Genomic DNA, 25818 nt, shown 5'->3' with positions numbered 1-25818 from the left:
CCCTCAGCTGGCCTCCCTCAGCTGGCCTCCTCAGCTGGCCCCCCTCAGCTGGCCGCCCTCAGCTGGCCCCCCTCAGTTGGCCTCCTCAGCTGGTCTTCTCCAGCTGGCCCCTCTCAGCTGGCCTCCCTCAGCTGGTCCGCCTCAGCTGGACCCCCTCAGTTGGCTCCCCTCAGTTGGCCCCCACTCAGTTGGCCTCCCTCAGCTGGCCCCCCTCAGCTGGCCCGTCTTGCCCCCTAGGTGGGCACTGAGCCTGCGGTGTCAGGGAAGCCGGAATGTCCTCAGCGCCCTGCGGAAGGCTGTGGAAGTGGACTTCAAGGACAAAGACAAGTATCAGTCCCAGGGCATCTACCTCTTCACGGGGGGCATCCCTGACCAGGACATGGTGAGTAGGCCTTGTCCTGGGCATCCTTTGCGACCCCGAATCTTCCCCTTGGTGGATGCCTAGCAATAGATTTCTCCAGCCTGCCTGATTCTCCAAACTAGACGTCAATGTGCAGAAGAGCTACCTGGGGGTGTTATCAAGATGCAGATCGCATTCTGGAAGGCCTGGCCTGGGACTTGAGAGTCTGCCTTCCTCGAAAGCTCCTGGGAGATGTCCATGCTTCTGGCAGGCTCTCGGGTCCGCTCCCCAGCCATGCCCTATTAAGAGAGAGAAACTGTGGTCCAACCCCAGATACCTTTCTTTCCTCGGTGCCACATATTAGACGAGGCAGCCCACGGGACCCGAGGAAAGAGGATTAGGCTCTGCGGACCTGAGAGCAGCCCCTCCAGGAGCCCTCAGCCACGGGGGCCCTCCTGCCCTCTCTCCCCCCACAGCCCCTGCTCAGCGCCTACATGGCTGAGGCCTGTGGCGGCTGTGACCTCCAGCTGAACGTGTGTCTCTTCTACGTGGGCGAGCCTCAGATGGACCTCACGCCACCGGCCCACTATGCCAGCCGCACTGACACAGCCGCCGCCTACCGGGAGGTCACCCAGGCTACTGCTGGGCGCTTCCACTGGTTTGGAGACACAGGTGCGTGAGGGTAGGGAGGCCCCCCCGACCTCCATCCTTGAAGGTACCAACATAGTTCCCTGGGCTGTGGATGTGTTCCAGACGAGGGGCATGGGAAAAACCCCACTCGGAAATCTCCAGAGTTCCTATTCTGGAGACGGTGGTGCTGAGGGCCACACAATGATGTGACCATACTTAATGGCACTGAATTGCACACTTCAAACATGGTTCAAATGGGGGCCGCCTGGGTGGCACCATTGGTTAAACATCTCACTCTAGGTTCCTGCTCAAGTCCTGATCTCAGGGTTGTGAGATCGAGCCCCGCCTTGGGCTCCACACTTAGCACATGGTCAGCATGAGATTCTCTCTCCCTCCCCCTCTGCCCCTCCTGCTTGTGCTCTCTCTCTCTTTCTCTCTAAAATAAATAAATAAATCTTCAAAAGAAATGGGGGGTGTTCAAAGGATACATTTTAAACAATTTTTTTTTTTTTTTAAAGATGTCATTTATTTATTTGACAGAGAGAGATCACAAGTAGACGGAGAGGCAGGCAGAGAGAGAGAGAGGGAAGCAGGCTTCCTGCCGAGCAGAGAGCCCGATGTGGGACTCGATCCCAGGACCCCGAGATCACGACCTGAGCCGAAGGCAGTGGCTTAACCCACTGAGCCACCCAGGCGCCCCCCCAAAGGATACATTTTAGGTTAAGAATATTTTACCACAATTTTTTAAAGTAAAAAAGAAAAAAAAGTAAACCTACTTTAAATTATTTTATTTATTTATTTAAGATTTTATTTATTTATTTGACAGAGATCACAAGTAGGCAGAGAGACAGGCAGAGAGAGAGGAGGAAGCAGGCTCCCTGCTGAGCAGAGAGTCCGATGCGGGGCCCGATCCCAGGACCCTGGGACCATGACCTGAGCTGGAGGTAGAGGCTTTAACCCACTGAGCCACCCAGGTGCCCCTATTTACTTTTTTTTTAAGTAAGCTCTATGCCCAATGTGGGGATTGAACTCACTACCCTGAGATCAAGGGTAGCTCGCCCTATGGACCAGGTGCCCTGACTTAAAAATATTTTAGAATGTCACAGCTGGAGGGGCCTTAAGTGTGCCTTAATTTAGCGCTTCCCAAAAGGTGATATGGTAACAGCAGGAGGTTGGCAAGACAGGTGAACGTAGAACACAGAGCAACAATTTCTTTTATTGCGATAGTTGTAGGGAACCAGAACATGCCACCCCAAAATACGCCACTGTGCCAGGATTAGTTTGAGCTGAAAACTGAGAAAAGAATGAAGCAGTTCTCCTCCCTCCTTCCACCCGCATCTGCCTAAAAGCAGAACATAAATTTCCATCTTAGGTGTCTCCTTCTCTTGTGTCAGGAGGAGGAGGAGAAGCACTGGAGACCACAAACCTTACTAAAACAAGGTCCATCATCCCTCAGTTCCCTTCCTATATTTGCCTTCCCATAGTCGGCTGCCCCTAAGAGCCTAACCCCCTTCCCTTTGTCCTGTTACTTCCCTACAAAGGAGCTGTCCTTGGTTTTTGTTTTTGGGTTTGTTTTTTTTTTAAGATTATTTATTGATTTAGATCACAAATAGGCAGAGAGGCAGGCAAAGAGAGGGGGGAAGCAGGCTCCCCGCTGAGTGGAGAGCCCGATGCGGGGCTCAATCCCAGGATGCTGGTTTCATGACCCGAGCCGAAGGCAGAGGCTTTAACCCACTGAACCACCCAGGTGCCCTGGTTGTTGTTTTTTTTTTTTAGGATTTTATTTATTTGAGAGTGAGAGAGATCACGATAAGGAGGAAAGGGTAGAGGGAGAAGCAGACTCTCCACTGAGCAGGGAGCCTGATGCAGGACTTGATCCCAGGACCCTGAGCTGAATGCAGATACCTAACTGACTGAGCCACCCTGGTGCCCCAAGCTTTCCTTGGTTAAGACACCATATAGGCCCCAACTTCCAATCACACCCTCTGAATTACTGAGTTTCTCCTGCCTGTGTGCATGCTGCCCATGTTAAGATATTCTGTTTTTCCCTTGTTAATCTGTCTTTGTCAGTTTTATTCGCCCAGCTGGAGAAATCTAAGAGAATAGAGAAAAAGTTTGTTGGTTTTTTTTTTTCCTCCCCTAAGTAGTTATTTGCTTATTTTAACATTTCATTAAAAAGTGCTAACTTTGGGGCACCTGGGTGTCTCAGTCAGTTATGCAACTGACTCTTGGTTTCAGCTCACGTCATGATCTCAGGGTTGTGAGACTGAGCCGTGCACAGAGGTTCTCTCTCTCCCTCTGCCCCTCTTCCACCTCCCCTCACACACACTCTCTCTCTTTCTCCTCTCAAATAATAAATATATCTTTAAAAAAAAAAAGTTAACTTTATGGGGGGGGCCTGCCTGACTCAGTAGAGCGTGTGACCCTTGATTTTAGGGTCATGAGTTCAAGCCCCACATTGGACCTAGAGCCTACTTAAAAATAAATAAAATTTTTTAAAAAAGGCACTAACTCTCTACTGTCAGAAGTGACATGAATTTTCTTTTTTCTTTTTAAAATATATTTATTATTTTTACAAATTTTTATTTATTTATTTATTTATTTATTTTTTAAGTAGGCTCATGCCCAGAGTAGAGCCCAATGCAAGGCTTGAACTCATGACCCTGAGGTCAAGACCTGAACTTAAATCAAGAATCAGATGCTTAGGGGCACCTGGGTGGCTCAGTGGGTTAAGCCTCTGCCTTCAGCTCAGGTCATGATCCCAGGGTCCTGGGATCAAGCCCCGCGTCGGGCTCTCTGCTTGGTGGGAAGCCTGCTTCCCCCTCTCTCTCTGCCTGCCTCTCTGCCTACGTGTGACCTGTCGAATAAATAAATTAAAAATCTTAAAAAAAAGTCTTAAAAAATGTTAGATAGACATTATAGTGATCATTTCACAGTATATGCAAAAGTCCAGTCGTTATGTTGTACCATGAAACTAACATACGTCAATAATACATATGCTTTTAAGTAACTTGGTAAAATATATATAAAGGAGGTAATGGTTTAGGTGGTATGCAGGTAAGGGGAAATGGTGAAGTTCCCCCACGTTGTTGGGATACAGCAGAGACTGAGGTTCAGGACGCACTAGTACATTCCACCCTCTCTGATTAAGAAATGACTCCCAGGGACATGAGTTACCTGTGCTTATAAAATTAGTGGCATAGCTGGGGCTGGAACTCTGCGGCCCCTGTTACCCAGCTCTTCCCGTGGAAAGTGCTAGACATACACATTCAAGTTATCATTGGTGACTATTACTAATAATTTCTCACTGTCTAGAACAGTTATCACATGCCAGACATGGTTCCAAGCATGTTACATATATTGTTATTCGTTCCTCACGATAACCCTATGAAATGGGTTACTATTATCCCCATTTTACAGATGAGAAAGCTGAGACAGCCCAAAACACACAGGTAGTGAGAGGTGGAACCAGGAGTTGAACATAGGCAGGCCAAATTCAGAAGCTGTCTTCTTAGTCATTGCAGTCCAGTCCCTCTCAAATAAGAAGACAGTATTCCCTACAGACACTAGATACTTCAAATAATACAAAGGTGGGTATTTTTATTCACTGGAATAGCTCTGAATTCATCCTTCCTCTGGGTGAGAGGTTGGCTGGTCCAGCGCCACTGCTGGGAGCCGCGCTGTACCCGCCGATCCCCTCCACCGCTGGATGGCGTGGAGGTGGGGCTGATCAGCTCAGGTCACCTCCACACAACCCGGCTTTGTACAGATGTGGACGCTTGCCGGGATCTACACGCCTTCTCCATGCTTACAGTGTGCTTTGTGTCTAGGTATTTACGAAAGCGATGACATCAACGCCATCATGTCTGAGATGGAAAAGGCTCTCAATTACTCCCAAAAGGTAGGCCTTAGATGTGGGGCAAATGACTGCCCTTCTCTAGTAGTGTCTTGGGGCTGCGGTATAAAGGACCACAAACTAGGCGGCTTAAAGCAAGAGAGATCTATCCTCTCAGTTTCGGACGCCAGAAGGCTAAACTCAAGGTGTCAGAGAGGCCATGCTCCTTCTGAGGGCTCTGGGGAGAATCCCTCCCTACCCCTTTCAAGCTTCTGGTGCTGGCTGGTGTTTTAAAAAATTGCCCTGGGTTTGGGGGGGTAGGAAAAGAATAAATGAAACAAGATGGGATCGGGAGGGAGACAAACCATAAGAGACTCTTAATGTCACAAAACAAACTGAGGGTGGCCGGGGGGAGGGGGTTAGGGAGAGGGTGGTGGGGTTATGGACATTGGGGAGGGTATGTGCTCTGGTGAGTGCTGTGAAGTGTGTAAACCTGGCGATTCACAGACCTGTACCCCTGGGGATAAAAATACATTATTTGTTTATAAAAATTTTTTTAAAAATTAAAAAAAATTGCACTGGATGCTTGTTAAAAAGAGGAAGGGAAACTTTATCTGAGACCACTACAGTAGAGGAGAGAGATGGAACTCAGCTCTGAATACAGCCAAAATAGCTAAGGATTTATAGCCAACTTATAGCCAATATAGCAAAAGGGTCAGTGGACAGAAATTTACTAAGAGGAACTTAATTAGATATTAAGGATAGGGGGATTCTTGCCAAACAGGCTTAATGGGATTCTTTGCTAAAACTTGGTTTAATAAGCCAAAGTCAAGGCTGAGTCAAGAAGAGCACTCAGAGGAGACCAACTAAAGTTTAGTCAAGGACAGAGTCCTTATCACCAGCAATCCTTGGCATACCTTAGCGGTGTCAACACAGCTCCCAGTTCTGCCTCCACCTTTTTTTGTTTGACAGAGAGAGAGAGAGAGAGAGAGATCATGAGTAGGCAGAGAGGCAGGCAGAGAGAGAGAGGGGGAAGCAGGCTCCCTGCTAAGCAGAGAGCCCAATGTAGGGCTGGATCCCAGGACCCTGAGATCATGACCTGAGCTGAAGGCAGAGGCTTAACCCACTGAACCACCCAGGCGCCCCTCTGCCTCCACCTTCAACGGGCTCCCCTCCCCTGTGTGTGTCTGCATCTCTTCTCCTGCAGGGATCCCAATCCTTTGGGATTAAGGGCACACCATTCTCCAGTATAACCTCATTAACTTACATCTTCATTACATTTACAAAGACCCCGTTTCCAAGGAAGGTCACGTTCACATGTACAGGGGTTTTGGACTACCACACATTTTTCTGGGGGACACAATTCATCCCCTATCTGCTTCCCTCCCCATGTCTTGATCCACTGACACCCAAGGCTTTGGATGAAACATGGGAGTTTCCTACACGTCATGGTTAAGGTCTGTGTGCTGGCATCGTTGCCTCCTTGGAGGTCCTTGAATGTGGGAGCTCATTCCCAAACTCATTCCTCAACTTGGGGCGTCTGTGCCTGCCGTCCCCTCCCAGATCGCCCATAGGTTGTCCTTTATCATTGAAGACTCACGAAAATGTTACTTCCTTAGAGAATGCTGTCGAGATGAGAGGGGTAGAAAGGAGCCAGGTTGTGTCAGGAGTCATGAGAACAGGGATGAGGAAAGGGACATGAGAACATTTAAGGGAGAATTGACCAAATTTATGGCGATGGAAAGCATGGGAAGGAAGAGGAAGAGGAAGGAGGAAGAATTCCGGAGTAACTCCCAAGTTCCTTGCTGGGAGACCTGGTAGACAGAGCTGCCATTGACCAAGAGAGAGATAACAGGAGAGGATCCCGTCGGGATGCGGCAGGGTGGGCCTGGGACAAAGGTGAGTTTATGGGGTTTGGGAGCTGACCAATGGGGGTCCTTAAGACAGGGCGAAAAGTTAGGGGCTGGAGATGGATGTGGAGCAGTTCAAGCCATGGGGGTAGACACATAGCATGAAGGGGGTCATGGTCAAGGTGGGGAGGGAGTAAGAGCCCATGAAGGAGACTCGGCCTGACTCGGCATTTTCATTGCCGCCAACTGCAGGGCGACATCCCCCTGACCACAGTGTGAGCTCCTGGGAGGGCAGGGCCATAGCTTCGGGTTCACTCCCTCCACGGCCTCCATGGCTCATCTGTGGCTCCCCAGCCATGCCCCAGCTGCCCTCCCTGGAGGGACACTGCTTTGGTGCTTTTCTTTCTCCTTCTCAAGTGCACCTTAGTCTGTTCCCTCATCTGACAAACATTTATAAAGCGTTAGTGGGCAGTAACGGTACAACCCACCCTTCCTAGGATGTGATTTACATTCAACATACAAACTTCATTTGCTTGGAGAATCCCTGGGGCAGCTTTCAGGCAGTAGAGAAACGTGTTGGCAAAAGGCACCAAGTGTTAAACGTTATTCTGCCAACATCGGCCCGGGGTATGTGGGGAGCCAATGGGCGTATGTAGCGCGCGCTGGGTCTGAGTAGGGAAAGCACTGTCTTGGAACCAGACACACCTGGTTTTGAACTGAAGGTCCTCTATATATGAGTAGTGTGACCTTGGGCACGTCCCTTAAACTCATGGAGCTTTGAGTTCCTCGTCTGTAAAATGGGGCTAAGATAGCCCTTGCCCTAAAAGCAGAGTTGGCATGCCTTGTTGGCAAGAGGGTTTGAGACCCCCAGGCATTGACTAGCTCAGTGCCTGAGGCATCCCAATAATACATGGGGCTTATTATTAATAGGATCGATCCCTAGTGCTCTCAGCCCCAAGAGACATTCTAGGGATAGAAAGAGGAGTCGAGGGGCGCCTGGGTGGCTCAGTAGGTTAAAGCCTCTGCCTTCGGCTCAGGTCATGATCCCACAGTTCTGGGATCGAGCCCCGCATCAGGCTCTCTGTTTGGCGGGGAGCCTGCTTCACCCCCCTCTCTCTGCCTGCCTCTCTGCCTGCTTGTGATCTCTGTCTGTCAAATAAATAAATAAATAAACCTTAAAAAAAAAAAAAAAAGAAAGAAAGAGGAGTCCAGAAGCCCCAGTGGACCCAGTCTCTCCTGCTGTGTGTGTATGTGTGTGTGGATGGATGGGTATGTGCGTGGGTGTGTGTGTGTGTGGAGGGGTGTCACCTGCTTGGAGGCACACCATGGCGGGGGTGCTGCTAACCCTCCCAATCTCCCCGTGCAGTGTGCCTTACTGGTGTCTTCCCTGAAGAAACAGTCTGGAAAAGAACTGGAAAATGCAGTTCTCCTGAAGGAAAAACCAAAGATATTCAAGCGAAGAAGTCAGCCCAAGAAAGTCTTTTCTTCCAAACCCACAGCTGCCTCAGTGGCCAGAATGGTTTGACTCCCCTCCCTAATTACACACAGAGGACTTTGTCGACACCTTGTCTCCTGGTCTTTCCTAGATTTTGAAATGGCCTGGGCCAGGCCCCAAACCCCAGGCCCAGCAGGGGTGGAGGCAGGGTGTTCAGGGGTGAGCGTCCCCAGAGTACCTCCGGCCCTGACCTTATGGGGGATGAGCTCCTCTGGGGGACCTGCTTCTCAGCCCTGGGGGCATCTCTGGCCTCCTCGCCATCCACGTTTGACTCTGCCTGGCTATCTCAGCTTTGCTCCCTAGCCAGTAGTCAGGACTCCATGGAATTAGCACCCACCGAGACATCTGATGGCTGTAAGGCAGGAGGGCTTATCCAGAAGGGGGTCTCGGGGTCAAAGGGTACGTAATGGGCTCCTGCTGCCTAAGGCTTGGCAGGGCCTCCAAGGACCCTGAGGGTGGGCCCGTGCCTGCTCGGGCCTTATCCCCATCACAGCCTGTCACATCTGTCTTGCGTCAAATGTCCACCGCACTGCAGAAATCAGAGGGACCTCAGAGGACCCCGACTCCAGTGCTTGGAAGCCGACAGGCAGATATCCCGAGCCCTCCAGCATGTCACTGACCCACAGGTCCTTGTGAACACAGGGCATTTGCAGGAAGCGGGAAGCCGTCCGGATCCCGTGTAGCTTACTGCCATCTCATTCAAAGAACTCTTCCAGGTCCCAGGAGCCAGCCCTGAGGCAAATTATGGGATGAAACCCGAGAGTCTTGGGGGCTGCCTCCTGAGCTGGTTCAGCGGGAAGAGGCTCAGGCCATACCAAGGCCTCCAAAAAGCCTCCTGGAAACAGGGCTGGGGGCTCCCTCAGGGGGGACAGCAACCAGGCCTCTTCCACAACAGCTCGCCCAGCCATGTGAGGTGGTCCAGGGCCCTGGGTGATTTTGTTCAACCATCATCACTTTCCCCTTGTGCCCAGGGAGGAAGAACTCCTCCCCTTAGAATGGACGTGCCCAATAGGCCACGGAACTTACCTGAGAGGTTGTTTATTATGCTGGAGGCCCCAAAATCCCCATCCAGCAGGAAGAAGGGCAGGTAACTGAAGAAAATTCTGGCAAATCCCATGGCCATCCTAGCATGCCTCCCTCGCTGTTATTAAACACACACACGTACACACACACACGTATACACATACACACACCCCACACACATGCATACACTTTTTTTTTTTTTAACCTCAAAACCCGCAGTCCTCCTCTACATCTGCAGCAGGAGATGGGACCAACGTGTTCGAGATTCTGCTCCCGATGGCCCCTCCCTTCACAGGTTCCTAATGGTCAGTTTGATACTGGGGTTTCATCCCAGAATTTGGGAAGTCCGGGGAAGGCGAGGTCTTTGGTCTGGCTCCTGGAACCTGGTGAGTTCTTTGAATGAGGACAGTGCCTGTGTGGACAGAGCCTCCTGGACACGCAGCCCCTGGGATGGGAGTAAGCTACACACAGTCTGGGCCTGTCACGGAGACCAGGCCACTGATGGGAAAGACCGCCTGTTTTCTAGAGCCTTAAAGATGACCCTGACAGAGAGAAGAGCTCCCCCCTGCACACTCAGACTTGGCGGCCCCCCAGCGGCAGAGCAGGCATCCCACCAGGTGAGGCCCGCTGGGGGAGGTCGGTGGGGGGAGGGGCAGCGGGCCTGGTGGAGGAGGAATTAGTTAGGAGTCACTGAAGTGATGGATGATCCTGAGTCTGGACCTCGGGCCAGCCCTTCCGCTAAGATTGTCCCATCGAAAGCTTACAACAGTTCCTCCCGTGGGACAGCTCATCTCTCCGTTCCCTGTTTTACTGATAAAGACATGTAGGCCCAGGTGGGCTATGGATAATGACCAGGGCCAGCTGGTCGTGACCGGCATCAGTATGTTTCCTAAAGTATTCAGCTCATAGCACCAAGGTCATGTATCTTATTTCCAAGGTCAGAGACCTGGCAGAATGGTCCCGAGCAGAGCGGTGGAGTCAGCAAGACCTGGGTAGAATCTTGGCTCTGCCCTGACAGACTCTGAGCCCCTCTTACCTTGTCTGTAACCTGGGGCGCTGGGAGACTAAAATGAGGCAGGGGTCCAGAAAGCTCTTAGCACCCCACCTGGGATACATCAGTGCTGGGTAAAGGGCCACTCCAGCTACTGCTGCTCCAGGGGAGGCCAGAAGGCTTGGGGTCATCCCAAATGACCTCAAAGCCATCTTGGCACCCAGTTTCGAGGGCACAGCAGAGCTGGAATCCACAGGTCTCTAAGACAAAGTTGGACAGCATTGCCACGTGACCCCACGAGACTGCTCCAGCCAACAGGCCTCTTGTCCCCTAGCTGCAGCCTGGCCCGCGAGAGAAGGGCCTGCAAAACAGAGGAGGAAGACAATGTGGAGGGAAGCAGAGACCTCTCTCTCCCTTTTTTATACAGAATCGGGGAATAACGTGGGTGAGTTGGAGACTACACAAACGTCTGAACAGCTCTGTTGCCCTGTAGGAACTGTAGGGTCCAGCAGGCCCGGTGGGAGGGACACTCTCTCCAGCTGTCTGTCCCAGGACATGGGCAGCAGTGCCTACCCTCAAGCCACTCAGGTCTCCCAGCCCGGGGAAGGGGGCATGCAAATTCTTGACACTACTCACCCTCCATCCATCAGAGGAAATGTCCTCCACTCTCAGGCTGATGGGGAAATTGAGAAGGGAGTGGAGATGAGTGTCCTCAGGTCCCTACAGCTCCACCATTGATTACTGCGAAATGGTAGAAATCCTAGTAACGATTCACTGAGGTGTGGAGAGGGGAGGTTACCGTCTGCTTCCCCTGATAGTCTCCCTTCTACCTTTCAGCAAATTGCCCCTAAGGAATTTTCCAGCTGACTTGATTGACAGAGAAATTAACATGCAAAAGGAAGCCAAAGTGGGGAGAGGAGGAGAAGAAGAGTGGAGGGAGGGGAGGCGTACAGGATAACCTCCCTGTTTCTCCTAGGCTTCGTATACAAGAAGTACCCTCAAGGAAGGGGCATACGAAGGGTTAGCACGTCCATCCAGTTGCCCAGGAAGGATACAGTTTGCTCAAGCCAAGAGGTACGAGGTCCTCAGCACCAGCACATGTCCCTGAGGCAATAATTCCTTCCACCAACCTTCCACTTCTAGAAAGATGGACGTACTTGGAAGTGGGGACAAACCTACTTACAATGACTACTTAATGTGGTGGGTGGGGAAAGAGTTAAGTAGACCTACGTTTGAAGCCTGGACCTGCCACTTCCTAGCTGGGTGACCTTGGGCAAGTCATTTAGCTATACTCAATCTCTGTGTCCTCATTTGTAAAAATGAAGACAGTTGTTTCTTTCTGATAGAATTGATGACTATTGAAGTCTCTTTTGTGTAGATCACTTAGTGGTGTCCATCTTTTTGGTTGCAAGCAACAGAAATCCCCCTTCTTGTTCCTATCCTGAAGGTAGAACATCTTTCTCCCCACAGCCATTCTTTTTTTTTTTTTTTTTTTTAAAGATTTTATTTCTTTGACAGAGAGAGATCACAAGTGAACAGAGAGGCAGGCAGAGAGAGAGGGAGGGAAGCAGGCTCCCCGCTGAGCAGAGAGCCTGACGCGGGACTCGATCCCAGGACCCCGAGATCATGACCTGAGCTGAAGGCAGCGGCTTAACCCACTGAGCCACCCAGGCGCCCCTCCCCACAGCCATTCTTTAAATGTCTGAGCTTGGTTCTGATGGGGCCAATGCCAGAGCCATGCTTGATGGCGGTGATCCTGCCCATCCTTGTATCTCTCACGGAGACAAAGAGACTCAGGTTATCCTCATTGGTTTAGAGTCTGAACTTCAGACCAATCATGGCTTTCCAGTGGAATTTTGTGGGAGAGGCTTGAAATAGATCCTGGGGAACCAGGAATGTCCACCAGACTTGGAAGTAGCAGATGCTCAGTAAATGGTGTTCCCCATTCCCGTATTTCCTGTGCCTCTCTCCCCAGTGCAGGGGAAGGAATCCACAAGCCACGGATGCCCAGTGAGGACCTAAGAACCTCACATTTTAAGCACGAGACAGATTTCAAACACAGGGTTTTAGTAGATGAATCAGACCATCATTCATTTAAGCCTCTATTACCCAAGATAATAGTTCTTTCCTTTATTCTCAAGTGGGTAGCAAATTATGGGCTAAAAAAACTGAATATGGAAATCTCCAGATACATGGGTCCCAGCTGCACTCATCAGAAGTCAGTCCAGGGGCTGATGTCAACGAAATACTGCAGCATCCTGCCCAGCATAGAAATCAACGTGAGTTGTGGGTTTTGTTGCTCTCATTCCTTTTCTCCCACCCTCTCCCTGTGATCAGCCACAAATCGGCCATTGTGTTGGGGGGAATTCCATGTGCATGTCTGGGCCACGGCCTCTCTTCCTGCTTCTGTCCACAAAGTGGGATGGCTCTCGGCAAATGGAAAATGCAGATCCCATTGGAGGAAAAGTCAACCCGGGGAGGGCCCAACCCCCCCCCCCCCCGGAGCTAGCCACGCCCCACCGCATGGGAATTAGAAACAGTAGCTGAGAATGGACAGCAGCTGAAGAGCTCACCAGAAGTCTGTACCCCAATTCTGCTGATGCTTCTATCAGGATGGCAGAGACTGAGGGCTTCCCTCCCCCTCTCCACCCCAGGGGTGAGGTGACGGTGTTCTCTAGTTTGTAGTTTGGAGGTAGTTTTTTTTTTTTTTTTTTTCTTTGTTTTGGCACTGGAACAAGGAAGTTTAGTACAAATGAAAAACAAATCATGCGTTCTTTCCTTAGAAGACCCCATTTTCTACTCTTGCCATTTGATAAGACATTATCAACATTAGGGGAAACTAGAAAGCCAGAAGTAGCCACCAAGTTCAAAATTATTCACCAGAAAGATTTTATAAGGGAGTTTTATCATACTGTCTGTCCCCTTCTCTATCTGTGGTCATCTTTTAGTTTGACATTTATGGACTTCTTGTCCTACCATTAAGGGTTTTCTAATTTAGAATTTAGAGACACTATGTTTTTTTATTATCACAGTGACCATATTTGGCACAAAACCATCATCCCAACTCCCCTTCTCCTTTTAGAATGATAAATCTGGTAGTTCGATCAAAGAAAAAAGCCTATAAGTGAATATATAATGCCTAATAGATGTTTTAGAAATTATTAACCACAACTGACTGAACCGTTTACGGGGGTGATGGGGATCTGAAGACGTAGCTGACAGACGGCCATCTACCTTGGCTTGCCTTGATTCAGGGGATAGTGAGACACATCCACTGGACGCCCAGGGAAATGAAAGCGTATATCACGTGCCTAGAGAAGGTGATGAGGCGCTATGTCCAGAGGCTGCAGTGGCTGCTGTCCGGTGAGCCTGCCTGCCATGCTGGAGGGTGGGAAGGGCATGAGGGGAAGTGCAAGATCAACCCCGGGGACCAGGGCCTGACTTTCCCAGGCCAGGTGCACAAACTGTCAGGTCAGGGGTGAGGCCAGGAGCGTCATCCAGGCACAACATGATTTCTGGGTTCCGAGGTCAGGCAAGCTGCCGGATGTCAGGGAGGAGCGTGGGTCAAAGGGCACCAGAGAGAACGCAGGCCTGTCCAGGCCCATCCTGCAAGGCCATGTGCCCCACCCCTTGCCTTCCTGGATGTGACCAAGGTGCTCACCCTCAAGAGGCTCAACTCAGTATTGACTGGACCCCACAGGGGTTAATGAATGTAGTTATGGGAGGGGGTCCTGACAGAGAAGAGTCCCCTTGTTCTTTACAAAGAGCACCAAGGCCTCTTCAGGGCAGGCAAACAGGAGGGCTGGTCCAGAAGAGCCAGGCTCCCATCCTAGAGAAGGGTGGGCTGGGGAGCAAGAGATGGCCAAAAGCATCAAGTCCGAGAGGCCAGGTAGATAGCTTGAGCTGGACGGGGGGGCGTTGAGGCTTTAGGGCCTGAAGGGTTCCTGGGACAACAGGCAGAAGGAAAGAGGAAGCCTTTTATAGAGGTCGTTAGGGGGAGGCCCTCAGGATCCTGTGCAAATTCATTAGGTCCAGTCCTCTGCAGTAGAACTTGGTAAAACAGACCATGTGCAGTGGAGTAGAGCGATGACTGTGCTTCCCAAAGCCCCTGGTGGGGGCTGCCAGCTCCAGGTGTAGTTGTCAGGTCAGAGGCTGACATATGACAAAGAGGTCGCGTGCCTCTCTCCAATCCCAATGCATGTTCGCTGCTGGGAAGGGTGTGAAGACTAGTGAGGCTGCTGCTCCCTCCGCCTTCCACGCCATGAACAGAGTCCCCGCCTCACACACAGGTGCGCACCCCAATGCCACCTAATACTTCAAACGCCACCAACACTTCAAAACCCAGGGATATTTCACTTATTCACTCATTCATTCAGTATTCAACCAATATGGCTGCTCTCCTGTCAGGCCCTGGGGAGATGGTGGAAGGCGACACCCAACACAGCCCCTGAGCTCATGGAGCATACGGTTTAGGAGGCTGACGTTGACCAAAGAGTCTCACAAATAAGTCTAAAGTCACAAGAGTGACGCATAGAGAGGAGATGGGCGTGGTGCAGGGAGAGCCTTTAAGGGGGTGACAGGTCTGGACAGGAAAATCATGGAGGGCTTTCCTGAAGAGGTGATATTTCAGCCAAGATCTGAAGAATGAGTAGATGTTAGCTGGGCAAAGAGAGGAAAGATAGGCATGTCTGAGGTGCTAGGGAGGCAGTTAATGAGGGGATGCTGAACACAAAGACTAAAAGGAAGCCAATGTGAGGGGTGCCTGGGTGGCTCCATTGGTTAAGCATTTGATTTCAGCTCAGGTCATGATCTCAGGGTGGTGAGATCGAGCCTCACATTGGGCTCCATGCTCAGTGAGGAGTCTGCTTGAGAATCAATCCCTCCCTTTCCCTTTGCCCCTCTCCCGGCTTACACATACACTCCCTCTTTCTAAATAAATTAAAAAAAAAAAAAAAAAGGAAGCCGGTATAGCTGAGAGTGAGGGAGAGTTAGGGTGAGACCATCCCAGAGAGACGAGGCCATGCCCAGATTTAGTCTTTTGTCCTAAGAGCAGCTGGAAGCCACTGAATATTGTGAATCAGGGGAAAGTGATCAAGTTAACATGGGCAGTGATCCCGCTGGTTGCCATGTGGAACTGTTGAGGGGATGGAGTGGAATCAGGTAACCTCACAGTAGGACAGCTAAAGGAAGGCGAAAGACTAGGGCCCGTCGGAAGAAGTAGGGATGATGGAGATGGATGACAGAGGCAGAATCCGAGAGATTGTGGAGGCAAAAACCACAGGGCTTGAGGACCGGCTCTGTGTTTCCACCATCCAGCTCCTATGGGGCGGATGTGGTTGGAGGTCCCTCGGATGGCTGGCTGGCCAGCCATGCTCACGGAACGTCTCCCATGCCTCAGGATGGCTCCCTTTTGTCCTCATGCTGACATGAGGGTTGCCAGAGAACAGCCCAGAGGAGTCGAGGCGGATTCCTGGGCTGGAGTCCAGCCAGCTCTGTCCACCTTTTCCTGGAGAGCAGCCTGTCTTTTCTGTGGCAGTTTTTCCGTTGTTTCCGCTGCTGCCTCCAGTGAGGTCCCTGAGGTGTGACTGGAGAAGACAGCATGCATCGTCAGCTGTCCCTCTGGCTTTCCCCTGGGTGACCTGCATATTTAGCCCTGGGGCCAGGAGGGTAGGGCTAGCAGCTGCCTGACTGAAGTGTGGGTCAGAGGATGTGGGTGTGAGTGTCAGCCCTCAGCACTGGTCTGTGTGACCCTGGCCAACCACTGGCCCTCTCTTTCCCCTTGGGATGAATCCCAAGTCCTTTCACCATGTCACTAGCTTCACTTCTTGTCCCTCTCCCCGCGAGTCTTTCCACCCCAGTGGTCCTGATTCCCTGCGTGGGCTTTCTCTCGGTCCCGGAGCACGCCATGCTTTCCTCCCCCTCTCCAGCTCAGGCTTTCCCAGGCTGTTCCCTCCACACCTCCACCTCTTTCCTCCGCTCACTACCACTCCACCTGCAGGGGTAGCTCACCCACGAATTCAGATTCTCCCCAGGATGTGCTCCGGACACTGTTGATCTAACATGTGTCTTCCTTGCCCCACTCTGAGCTCCATGAGGGCACAGCTCCAGGCTCTGCTGATTTCTGTTGTCCTGCTAAGGGACTCCACGCTCTGTAACATCTTTTCTAGCTCCAAACCATACTGGCACGCTACTTTGTCCCATCGCTTAATGGTAGTAATGAGGAAACTCAAGGCCAGAGCAATTTTTTTTTAAAGATTTTTTATTTATTTGAGAGAGAGAGCATGAGCAGGAGGGAGGAGCAGAGGGAGAGGCAGAAGCAGACTCCTGCTGATCAGGGAGCCCAAGGTGGGGCTCGATCCCAGGACCCTGAGATCATGACCCGAGCTGAAGGCAGACGCTCAACTGACTGAGCCTCCCAGGCACCCCAAGGCCAGAGCAATTATAACCACTTGTGCAAGTGATCACAGCTCACAGGCAAAGCCAGAGCTAAAACCTTGACCTCCCAAAGCCCACACCACTGACCGGCTCTGCCCTGGACAACTGACGGCCCACCAGCACCACCACCAAGGCCATCTCCCAGGGGGCTGACATCTGATCGGTGACCAGTCAGGCAACAGGCATATTATTTGACGGCTGCTGTGAGGAAAACCACCCACGGGGAGGCGGAGAGGGAGCGACCCCTCACTCCTTCCCTGCCTCTGCCCCACCTCGGAGCAGGGAGCCGCCGACTGTTTGGGGCCGTTTTGGAGAGCCGAGTGTGCATCCTGGTGGACACATCGGGGTCTGTGGGCCCCGCGCTGCAGCAGGTGAAGACGGAGCTGATCCTGCTGATCTGGGAGCAGCTGCGGAAGCACTGCGACAGGTGAGAGGCAGCGGCGCGAGCAGGTGGGGGGCCAGTTCGTGGGGCTTCCCTCTTCACCCTTCACGAGGCCTGGAGGCCTAGCTTGAGCAGTCAAGAACCCCACACCCTGTTGCAGAAGTAAAGCAGCCTTTAGAAATCCATCTCGAGCCCGGGGACCATTGCAAGCAGACCCAAGGAACCACCAGGCGGCCTTGAATTGTGGATTTCAGCTGAACTTGATTTTTTAAGAGAGGGGGCGTTCGGGGTTGTTTGTTTTCTCTAAGCAGAGAGGTGGGCGCTAGGAGACTGCGGGAGACTCTCCTAGGCTGGAACTCATTCTCGCCTTCTTATTAATAAGACTGAACACTTATTGAGCACTTTCCACACACCAAGCACTTTCCAGGCATGATTTCCTTCAATCCTCACAGCGCCCCCACGCGCCCCCACGAGGTATTGTCGGTATTATCCCCGTTTTTCAGAAAAGCAGAGTAGGATTTAGAGAGGCTAAGTAATTCACCAGAGATCGCCTATGCTGGAAGGGGCCGGGGTGGGAAGTTAATCTGTTTCGGTCTGCGTTAGGAATCTTCGGTGTGTGCAGTCTCCTCCTTCTCCCCGAGGGGCCCTGGAGCCCGCAGGAGGGGGCCTGATGCTGTCCTCGGGGTCACTTCAGCCAGCCATCTTCTAGCTACTCCCTTTCCTCCTCTCTGCCCCCCACCTCCTCTCCCTTCCTCCCCAGCTTCAACCTGCTCAGCTTTGCGGAGGACCTGCGACTGTGGCGGGACACTCTGGTGGAGACCACCGACGCGGCATGCCACGAGGCCATGCAGTGGGTGACCCACCTGGGCGCTCAGGGGGGCACCTCCATCCTGCAAGCGTTACTGGCAAGTCCTCCCACGGAGCCCAGCCCCAGCAGCCAAACAGAAATACCCTCACCCCCTATACGGATACAGCCTGAGGCTTCCAAATTACAAAGAGCAGTTTTAGATTGAATAAGGGTTACCTTATTTCGTCTTCGGAACAGCCAAGGAAGAAAGGGATTCTTGTTCTCATCTCATTCTATAGATGAAGACACGGAGGCTCAGAGAGGTTAAGGGACTCGCTGGGGTTAACCAGCCAGGAAGTGGGCTGTGCTCTTTCTCCTAAACCTTGGCAGCCTCCTTGGTCTGTGGACATGTGAGGGGTTGGGGGGGATGTCCTCTCGCTCTTCACGGACAAGCCAGTGGGATCCAGTCAGACACATGGCAGGTAGCTGGTTTTCTCCTTTCCCAGTGAGCACCTGTCCCTGAGCCAGACCATCTGTTTGTGCGCACTCTTTCAGAAAGCTTTCAGTTTTCATGATGTGGAAGGATTGTACCTCCTGACTGATGGGAAGCCGGATACAAGCTGCAGCCTTATTCTGAGCGAAGTTCAAAGACTCAAGGAGAAAAGAGATGTGAAAATCCACACCATTTCCCTGAACCGCTCAGGCAGGTAGGCAGGAAGGAGCCGGGTCCGAGCTGTGTTCCTCTCCCAGGGCTGCGTGTGTGAGGGCCAAGGTCTGAGCAACTCGCCCCATCCAGGGCCTCCCCTTAGACCCTGATCTCTCCTGGGCCCCAACCCGTAAGTGAGAAAGGAGAAGGGCCCTGGCAGGTGCTACCCCAGAGTAAAGCCCTCTGTCCACATCCAAGAACCCCCTCTCCTGACTCTCTCCAGCCTGGAAGCGGATGTGCGCCGATTCCCACGGGCACGCATGGTCTTCTCCATCCTGATCTTTCTCAGGAGCCCACTGGTGAATGTTGAGGGGCAAAGAGCTTAAAGTAGCATCGTGACGGTTGTTTTTATAAACCATCAATGTAGAGGAACATGGGTTAGACCAGAGAGATTCTGCTTCTTTGGAAAAAGACTTTAATGTCACTGGCAAAACTTTGATGACTTGGGTGCGTGTTTGAGCTCTGTCTAAACCACGTGCTCCATGAAGGTCACACCTGTGTCCCCACCAGGCCTAACCCGTAGGAGCAGGCACTAGCTAGATTAAGGACCATGGGCTGGCCGTGTGTTTCCATGCTCACTGGTGACAGCAGTCAGTCCACTTCCTGCGGCCACCGCCGCTGCCCATAAACTGACAGGGGCTGGACCTGTGATGCTGACTGTTGTCAAGGGCACAGAACCTCCAGGCCCACAGACTTGAGCTCCCCATTGGCTGGGGCCACCGCAGGGAATTTGCCTGGCTGTCAGCGGGCTTGGTCCCAGCGCCTCTGTTCTCCCCACTAGGACAGCAGCTGACTTCCTGAGAAACCTGGCCACCCTCACTGGGGGCCGCTACCACTGCCCCGTTGACGAGGACACACTCCTCAGAATCCACGGCCTATTGACCAAGGGCTTCGTGGATGAAAGGGTAGGTTTGCAGGGCCACAGAGCCGAGTCTGTTCAAATGTCTCAATATAATGTCCACAGAGGTGGGTTTCTTTCCCCCATCTCCCTTAACTGGAAAGATCTCTGCTTCTCTTGTGAGACCAGGAAGTACCGGCTAGAAGGGGTTCTGTCTCCCTGCAGCTTTTCCTCTAGGCTGGCTCTCCTCAGGGTGGAAAGAAGCACGGAGGGGGGCACGGAGGTTTGTTTAATGATAGAGCAGTTCTGGGGTGCCTGAGTGGCTCAGTCAGTTGGGCTGAGTCTCGATTCTGGCTCAGGTCATGATCCCGGGATCCCCGGATGGAGCCTCACATCGGGCTCCCTGTTTGGCAGGGAGCCTGCTTCTCTCTCTCCCTCTCCCATTGCTTGTGTTCCTCTCTTGCTGTGTCTCTCTCTGTCAAATAAATAAAATCTTAAAAAAATAAAATAAAATAAAATTAATTAATTAAATCTTTTAAAAAAATAACAGAAGGGGTGCCTGGGTGGCTCAGTGGGTTTAAGCCTCTGCCTTCAGCTCAGGTCACGATCCCAGGGTCCTGGGATCGAGCCCCACATCGGGCTCTCTGCTGAGCAGGGAGCCTGCTTCCTCCTCTCTCTCTTCCTGCCTGTCTGCCTACTTGTGATCTCTGTCAAACAAATAAATAAAATCTTAAAAAAAAATAACAGAACAGCTCACGTTCACTGAGCACTTACTTTGTGCACAGTCATTGCTTTATAGAGGCTACCCCTTTCAATCCTCTCAACCAATACTATACCCATTAAACAGATGAATAAATGGGCTCAGCAAGGAGTAGGAACACACCTAAGGACATGGCAAATGGTAAAGCCAGAGCCCGGACACCCACAGTGTTAACCTCTGTGCTTTGAGTCCTGCGTATTTCTGTCTCCCGGTGTTCAGGTCACTTGAAACAGATACTCAAATGATCAAAGTAGTAAATCTAGTAAAGTCACGGTTTCCATCACACATGTGCGATAAGAGGAGACTACCCACCATTCTCTTCTGACCAGTCCAAAAAGTTATGCACATGTTTCTACCTTTTAGGAACATGGTGCTGTCAGTTATAACATTTTCAGGGCCACAAATTATCAAGTAAGACAACCAGAACTCCAGATTTCTTTTTCGTGGTTGAAGTACATCTCCCAGGACGTGACATAATTTTTGAAGTCAGTGCTTTGCGTGACTCCTTTGTTCAGGTACCTCTTCTAGGGACAAACATTACAAATAGTTCAGAGAACAGAACAAGTCAAAGTAGTAAATATTCACCCATGTCCTTACAACACAGGAAAACAAATGGACAATATTGCGAGGATCTTCAGATTAATGCCTTGACAAATCAGAGTCTCTGAATAGTTTCTGGATGCAGAATGGGATCATTCTGCTCTTGCCACCAAGGGCAGAACGCAGCTTCCTCTCCTCCTTACCTTCTCTTGCTGATTGTGAGAATTTGTGTCTTTAACCCTAGCCTCTAGAATTCCATTGGTTGACATAATGAAAAAAGCATGCCTGCGAAACTTGATTTTACTAGAAGGAATAGGGAAAGGGAAGAACAGATTTCACCAGGTAACGGTGACGTAAGGAGCAGGTACCACTTCTGTTCTGCTGGGAAGAGAGGGGCTGACTTAAATGAAGTTCAGTGAGCATCTCGGGTTGCCACTGCCCACCCATTCCCAGCACAGACCCTCACACACCTTATCTCAAAGTGTTCCATCTGCAGAATGACTGCCTTGACAGGTGGTGAGCTCTTTGTCCCTGGAGGTATGTAAACCAAAGCCTATGGATTTCCTGCATTGGGTAGAAGGCCACATTTGATTAACTCTAAAATTTTTCCACTGAGATTTTGGATTTTCAGGTTGCATCCAGTCATTTAATGGATCTAACTTCACGTTCATTTCCCCTTTCCAAGGATCCCGTGTTGCCACCATTTGAAGGAGATGATTTAAGGAGATTGGCCCAGGAGATCACCAAGGCCAGAAGATTCCTCTGGAAGGCCCAGTCCTTCAGGTATACCCTTCAAGCAGCCCCTCCCACATGCCTTGTGGCTCCGGGCCACCCAGACCCCGGGGCCTCCTCAAGACCACGTGCCCCCTGGTTATGGGAGCCTTCCTCCAAGAGCTCCTGCCCTGCTTCTCCGCACCAGGCCCAGAAATCTGGGCATCAAGGGGGCCATCTTACTTCATCTCCTGTCCACTAGGTCCCAACTCCAGAAGAAAAACAACATAGAACCAACTGTTACTCCTCTTTAGACAAGTGTTCTCAGGTAAGAGGAGATGTTAGCCTCTCCGTCTTGTATATATCCTCCAAGGGCCAGACAGCATGTCCGGTTTCATAGTAATGGCTATGGGGGAGGGGGACCAGAAATGATTCCTCTATACAGAAAGACCAGCCTACGAATACTCACTCACTGAGCGTACATTGGCCCTGGGAAAGCTGTAACCCAGCGTTCATGCCCAGGAAACATGATCCCAGGCTCCAGGGCTCCCGGGAAGCTGAGGGAAGGAAAGCTCTGTCATCCTGGGTCCACCCTGATTTTCCTGCCCTGTCCCCAACACCCCCTACACTCCAGCCACAGAACTGTCACTCCCTGGGAAGCTTTGCATCACGCCCTGCCTGGAACGCCCTCTCACCACCCTCTGCCCGGTGACTCCTGCTCATCAATGAAGACACAGCTCAAATGGCATCAGCTCCACTATGAAGAATCCCCTGAGACCCACCAAGAGCTGGGACCCTCCCGCCTTCCTTCCATTGTGTCCTGGCCAAACATCCCTTTTCATAGCCATGACACTGACCACTTATTACACCCAGCACTCCGTGTCATGCTTCCTTGCTTCCCTGCCCACTTTTCTTGACTGTGTGCTCCCAGGATGAGGCTGGTGTCCTATAACCATCTCTAGGTCCCCAGGACCTGCCACGGGGCCGATGGAGTAAACTGTGAGCATCCTGCTTGGTTGTGGAAGCCCAGCTCTAGAAACCAGCCAGAGCATGTTATTTTACTCTGACCCCCTCACTCTGTGCTTCCAACCACCCTGGTCCATGGTAAGGGGGGGTGCAGATTCAGCCTCAGCCCATCTTGGGAGAAGAAACAAGTGGGGCTTCCCACCTGCCCCCTTACCTGTTCAACCGAACTGGATTGCAGGTCTGCTCCGGAGCCAAGTGCAAAGAGAGAGTGCTCTGCTCAAGCAGGTGAAAACCAGGCTGAGTCTGCTGGGCCCCGCCTGCTGTGTACATAAGAAGCGAATATGTCATGTATTATGTGGTCTGGGGTCACTCCTGAGACAAAAAATGGCTTGAATTTAATTAAATTATAATCCAAATGAGTTTTAAGCTGAAGTGATGATTGGTTCATCTATGTGTATGTGTGTACATTTTTGGTGATATAAAATTTTATTAAAAGATTCCTATGAGGGGCGCCTGGGTGGCTCAGTGGGTTAAGCCACTGCCTTCGGCTCAGGTCATGATCTCAGGGTCCTGGGATCGAGTCCCGCATCAGGCTCTCTGCTCAGCGGGGAGCCTGCTTCCCTCTCTCTCTCTCTCTCTGCCTGCCTCTCTGTCTACTTGTGATCTCTCTCTGTCGAATAAATAAATAAAAATCTTTAAAAAAAAAAAAAGATTCCTATGAGAAACAAACAAAAAAAGATTCCTATACAGGGGTGCCCGGGTGGCTCAGTCGGTTAAGCATCTGCCTTTGGCCCAGGTCATGATGCCAGAGTCCTGAGATTAAGCCCCACATCAGGCTTCCTGCTCAGCGAGGAGCCTGCTTCTCCCTCTCCTCCCCGCTCATGCTTTCTCTCACTATCTCTCTTTCTCTCGCTCAAATAAATAAATAAAATCTTGTAAAAAAAGATGAAAAAGATTATATGTGGAATATATGAAGAACTCCAAAAGTTCTTTATATAAGAAATAAGTATATTTATATTCCTATATATAAGAACATATTTTGTATTTATATAAGAAAAACATAAAAAATAGATAAGATAATAAGAAAAAGATAAATATTCTAATTCTTTTAAATAGACAAAACAAACAGGTACAAATGGACAACAGGTATATGAAACGGTGCTCAGCAGCTTTGCCCATCAGTGAAATGCTGATTGTAACCACAATGAGATACCACTGTACACCCACCAGAATGACAAAAAGTAAAAAGACTGACACTATCAAGATATGGAGCAACTAGAACTCTCATGCTTTGCTGCAGGGGAGGGGTGTGAATTGTTTCAACCACTTTGTAAAACTGTGTGACAGTTTTTACTGAGGGAAAACTGTATACCTACTCTAATGATCCAGAAATTCCACTCCAAGAGAAACAGATGCCTGTATTCCATAGAAGACATACAGGAGGTGTGGCTGGGTGGCTCAGTGGGTTCAGTGTCTGCCTTGGGCTCAGGTAATGATCCCAGGGTATCAGGCTCCCTGCTCAGCAGGGAGCCTGCTTCTCCCTCTGCCCCTCCCCCTGCTTATGTGTGCTTCTGTCAAATAAATACAATATTTTTAAAAAAAGATTTATAGGGGCGCCTATAAGTGGCTCAGTGGGTTAAAGCCTCTGCCTTCGGCTCGGGTCATGATCTTGGGGTCCTGAGATGGAGCCCCGCATCGGCCTCTCTGCTTGGCGGGGAGCCTGCTTCCCCCTCTCTCTCTGCCTGCCTCTCTGCCTACTTGTGATCTCTCTGTCTCTGTCAAATAAATAAACAAAATCTTTAAAAATAAATAATAAATAAAAATAAAAAAGATTTATAGGAGACTATTCATAAGAAATGAACATTTTTCATTTTGAAGGGGTGGGGGGTGGGAGGTTGGGGGAGCCAGGTGGTGGGTATTAAGGAGGGCACGTATTGCAAGGAGCACTGGGTGTGGTGCAAAAACAATAAATTCTGTTATGCTGAAAAGAAATTAAAAAAAAAAAAAAAGGAACCGAACATTTTTCACATTATTTTTTCATAAGAACCAAAAATTGGAAACAACCTGGATGTCCACCACTGGTAGAATGGACAAATGCATTGTGATATAACTGTACAGTCTGATACGTTTGTGAGACATTTGTACCATGTACATTTCTACACCACAATTTAAAAAATGTGAAATATTTAGGATATTTATCTTTTTCATTCAACAAGATGCCTCAATCTTATGAACAATGTCAGGCTGGCAAAAGAAGAGTACACAGTGTGCAATTCCATTTACATCCGGTTCAAGAACAGGCAAAACTCTTGTTGGCAATAGAAGTCAGAATAGTGGTTAGCCTGCCCTGAGAGGCATAGGGGGGACATCTGGGGTGCAGGAAATGTTCTAGATCTTCAAGAAGGAAGTAAAAATTCATCAGTTACTTAAAACAAACAAACAAACAAACAAACAAACAAACAAGCAAGCAAACCACGGTTCACTGAGGCTTGACAAGTTGCCGCTTTGGCCGGTCTCCTTGCTGGGCCCAGGGAGGCAGCAGTGACCGCAGCCCCTGCCTCAGTGGATCTCGGTCTGGTCACTGCCTCGGGTAGCCGCCCTTCCGTGTCACCTCTACAGACACAGAGATAATGGCCTCTGGGGTTTGTCTTGCTTTGCTGGTGTTGTCATGGCAAAGTACCACACACCGACCGGCGTGAAACACCAGAAACGGACTGTCTCCAGTTGAAGAGGCTGAAGTCAAGGTCCCACCAGGCCCCCTCTCCCTCCGAAGGCGCTCGGTTGGGTCTGTGAGAGGCCTCCCTCCTGGCTTCTTGGATTTCCTTGCCTTGTGGCAGCATAACTCCGATCTTCGTGTGATGCTCTCCCTGCGTGCACGTCTGTGCCCGCATTTCCAGCTTCCACGAGGGCATGTCCTATTGGACTAGGCCCTGCTCTCTATTACCTATCCTTAATCACATCTGTAATGCCTGTTTCCAAGGTCACACTCTGAGGTACGGGGAGGGGGTGGGGGTAGGATTTCAACACGTCAATTTGGTGGGGGTGGGGCAGGTACACAATTCTACATAACTACTGTGTTGTAAACAGACGGAAGGGGAAGGGGTAAAGAAACATTGTTTCTTGGGGTTCTAGGACCACTGTGCGGCAGGATAGGCCTGGCCCGCAGGGGCTTTGCGTCCTTTCCCCACCAGCAGGGAGGCCCCCTGCACCCTCTCCCTATTTGACCAGCCTCAGTTTCCCCTCCGTGAGGGTCTGCTGCCGCGGTCCCGGACAACGCCCATGTTCTCGAGCCGGGAGCTGGAGGCGGGGAAAGGGCGGGGCGGGGCGGGCACGGGGCGGTCCCGGAGCCCAGCCCCGCCCCGCCTGGCTACGCCCCGGGAGGCGGCAGCCACGCTGCGCGCGGGCTCTGCACGGAGACTGTGGGCGCAGCGCCGCGAGCACGCAGCGTCGCGGGAGCCTGGCCGGGTGAGCGCCGCGGGAGCCTGGCCGGGTGAGCGCCGCGGGAGCCTGGCCGGGTGAGCGCCGCGGG

General features: G+C 51.1%; 2 protein-coding genes across 14 annotated transcripts in view; both read left to right on the top strand.

The window, feature by feature from the left end:
- LOC111162317 (von Willebrand factor A domain containing 3A) overlaps positions 1 to 22703 on the top strand; it is a 77886-nt gene extending 55183 nt beyond the window's left edge. For 6 of the 13 annotated variants that reach the window (XM_022526660.1, XM_022526664.1, XM_022526663.1 and 3 more), the window contains 16 exons: positions 238 to 382; positions 817 to 1012; positions 4801 to 4871; positions 8022 to 8174; positions 9700 to 9790; positions 10499 to 10609; positions 11141 to 11238; positions 12306 to 12443; positions 13419 to 13527; positions 16882 to 17026; positions 17742 to 17886; positions 18324 to 18475; positions 19256 to 19379; positions 21298 to 21395; positions 21586 to 21651; positions 21958 to 22703. In XM_022526660.1, coding sequence (XP_022382368.1) covers positions 238 to 382; positions 817 to 1012; positions 4801 to 4871; positions 8022 to 8174; positions 9700 to 9790; positions 10499 to 10609; positions 11141 to 11238; positions 12306 to 12443; positions 13419 to 13527; positions 16882 to 17026; positions 17742 to 17886; positions 18324 to 18475; positions 19256 to 19379; positions 21298 to 21395; positions 21586 to 21637 — 1828 coding nt within the window. In that variant the 3' untranslated portion in view covers positions 21638 to 21651; positions 21958 to 22703. Of the gene's footprint in view, positions 1 to 237; positions 383 to 816; positions 1013 to 4800; positions 4872 to 8021; positions 8175 to 9699; positions 9791 to 10498; positions 10610 to 11140; positions 11239 to 12305; positions 12444 to 13418; positions 13528 to 16672; positions 17037 to 17741; positions 17887 to 18323; positions 18476 to 19255; positions 19380 to 21297; positions 21396 to 21585; positions 21652 to 21957 lie in introns of those variants that run through there. The other 7 variants (XM_022526662.1, XM_022526665.1, XM_022526666.1 and 4 more) reach the window with 7 other exon arrangements.
- A 3063-nt stretch (positions 22704 to 25766) lies between these two features.
- LOC111162326 (short chain dehydrogenase/reductase family 42E, member 2) overlaps positions 25767 to 25818 on the top strand; it is a 20134-nt gene continuing 20082 nt past the window's right edge. Inside the window, exon 1 of the mRNA XM_022526686.1 lies at positions 25767 to 25804. The gene's annotated coding sequence lies outside the window, so the exon portion shown is untranslated. The remainder of the gene's footprint in view (positions 25805 to 25818) is intronic.

The sequence above is a fragment of the Enhydra lutris genome, unplaced genomic scaffold, assembly GCF_002288905.1.
Source record: "Enhydra lutris kenyoni isolate GAN:26980312 unplaced genomic scaffold, ASM228890v2 scaffoldscaffold90, whole genome shotgun sequence".
NCBI classification, from domain to species: domain Eukaryota; kingdom Metazoa; phylum Chordata; class Mammalia; order Carnivora; family Mustelidae; genus Enhydra; species Enhydra lutris.
This window is presented reverse-complemented; position numbering and strand designations above follow the sequence as displayed.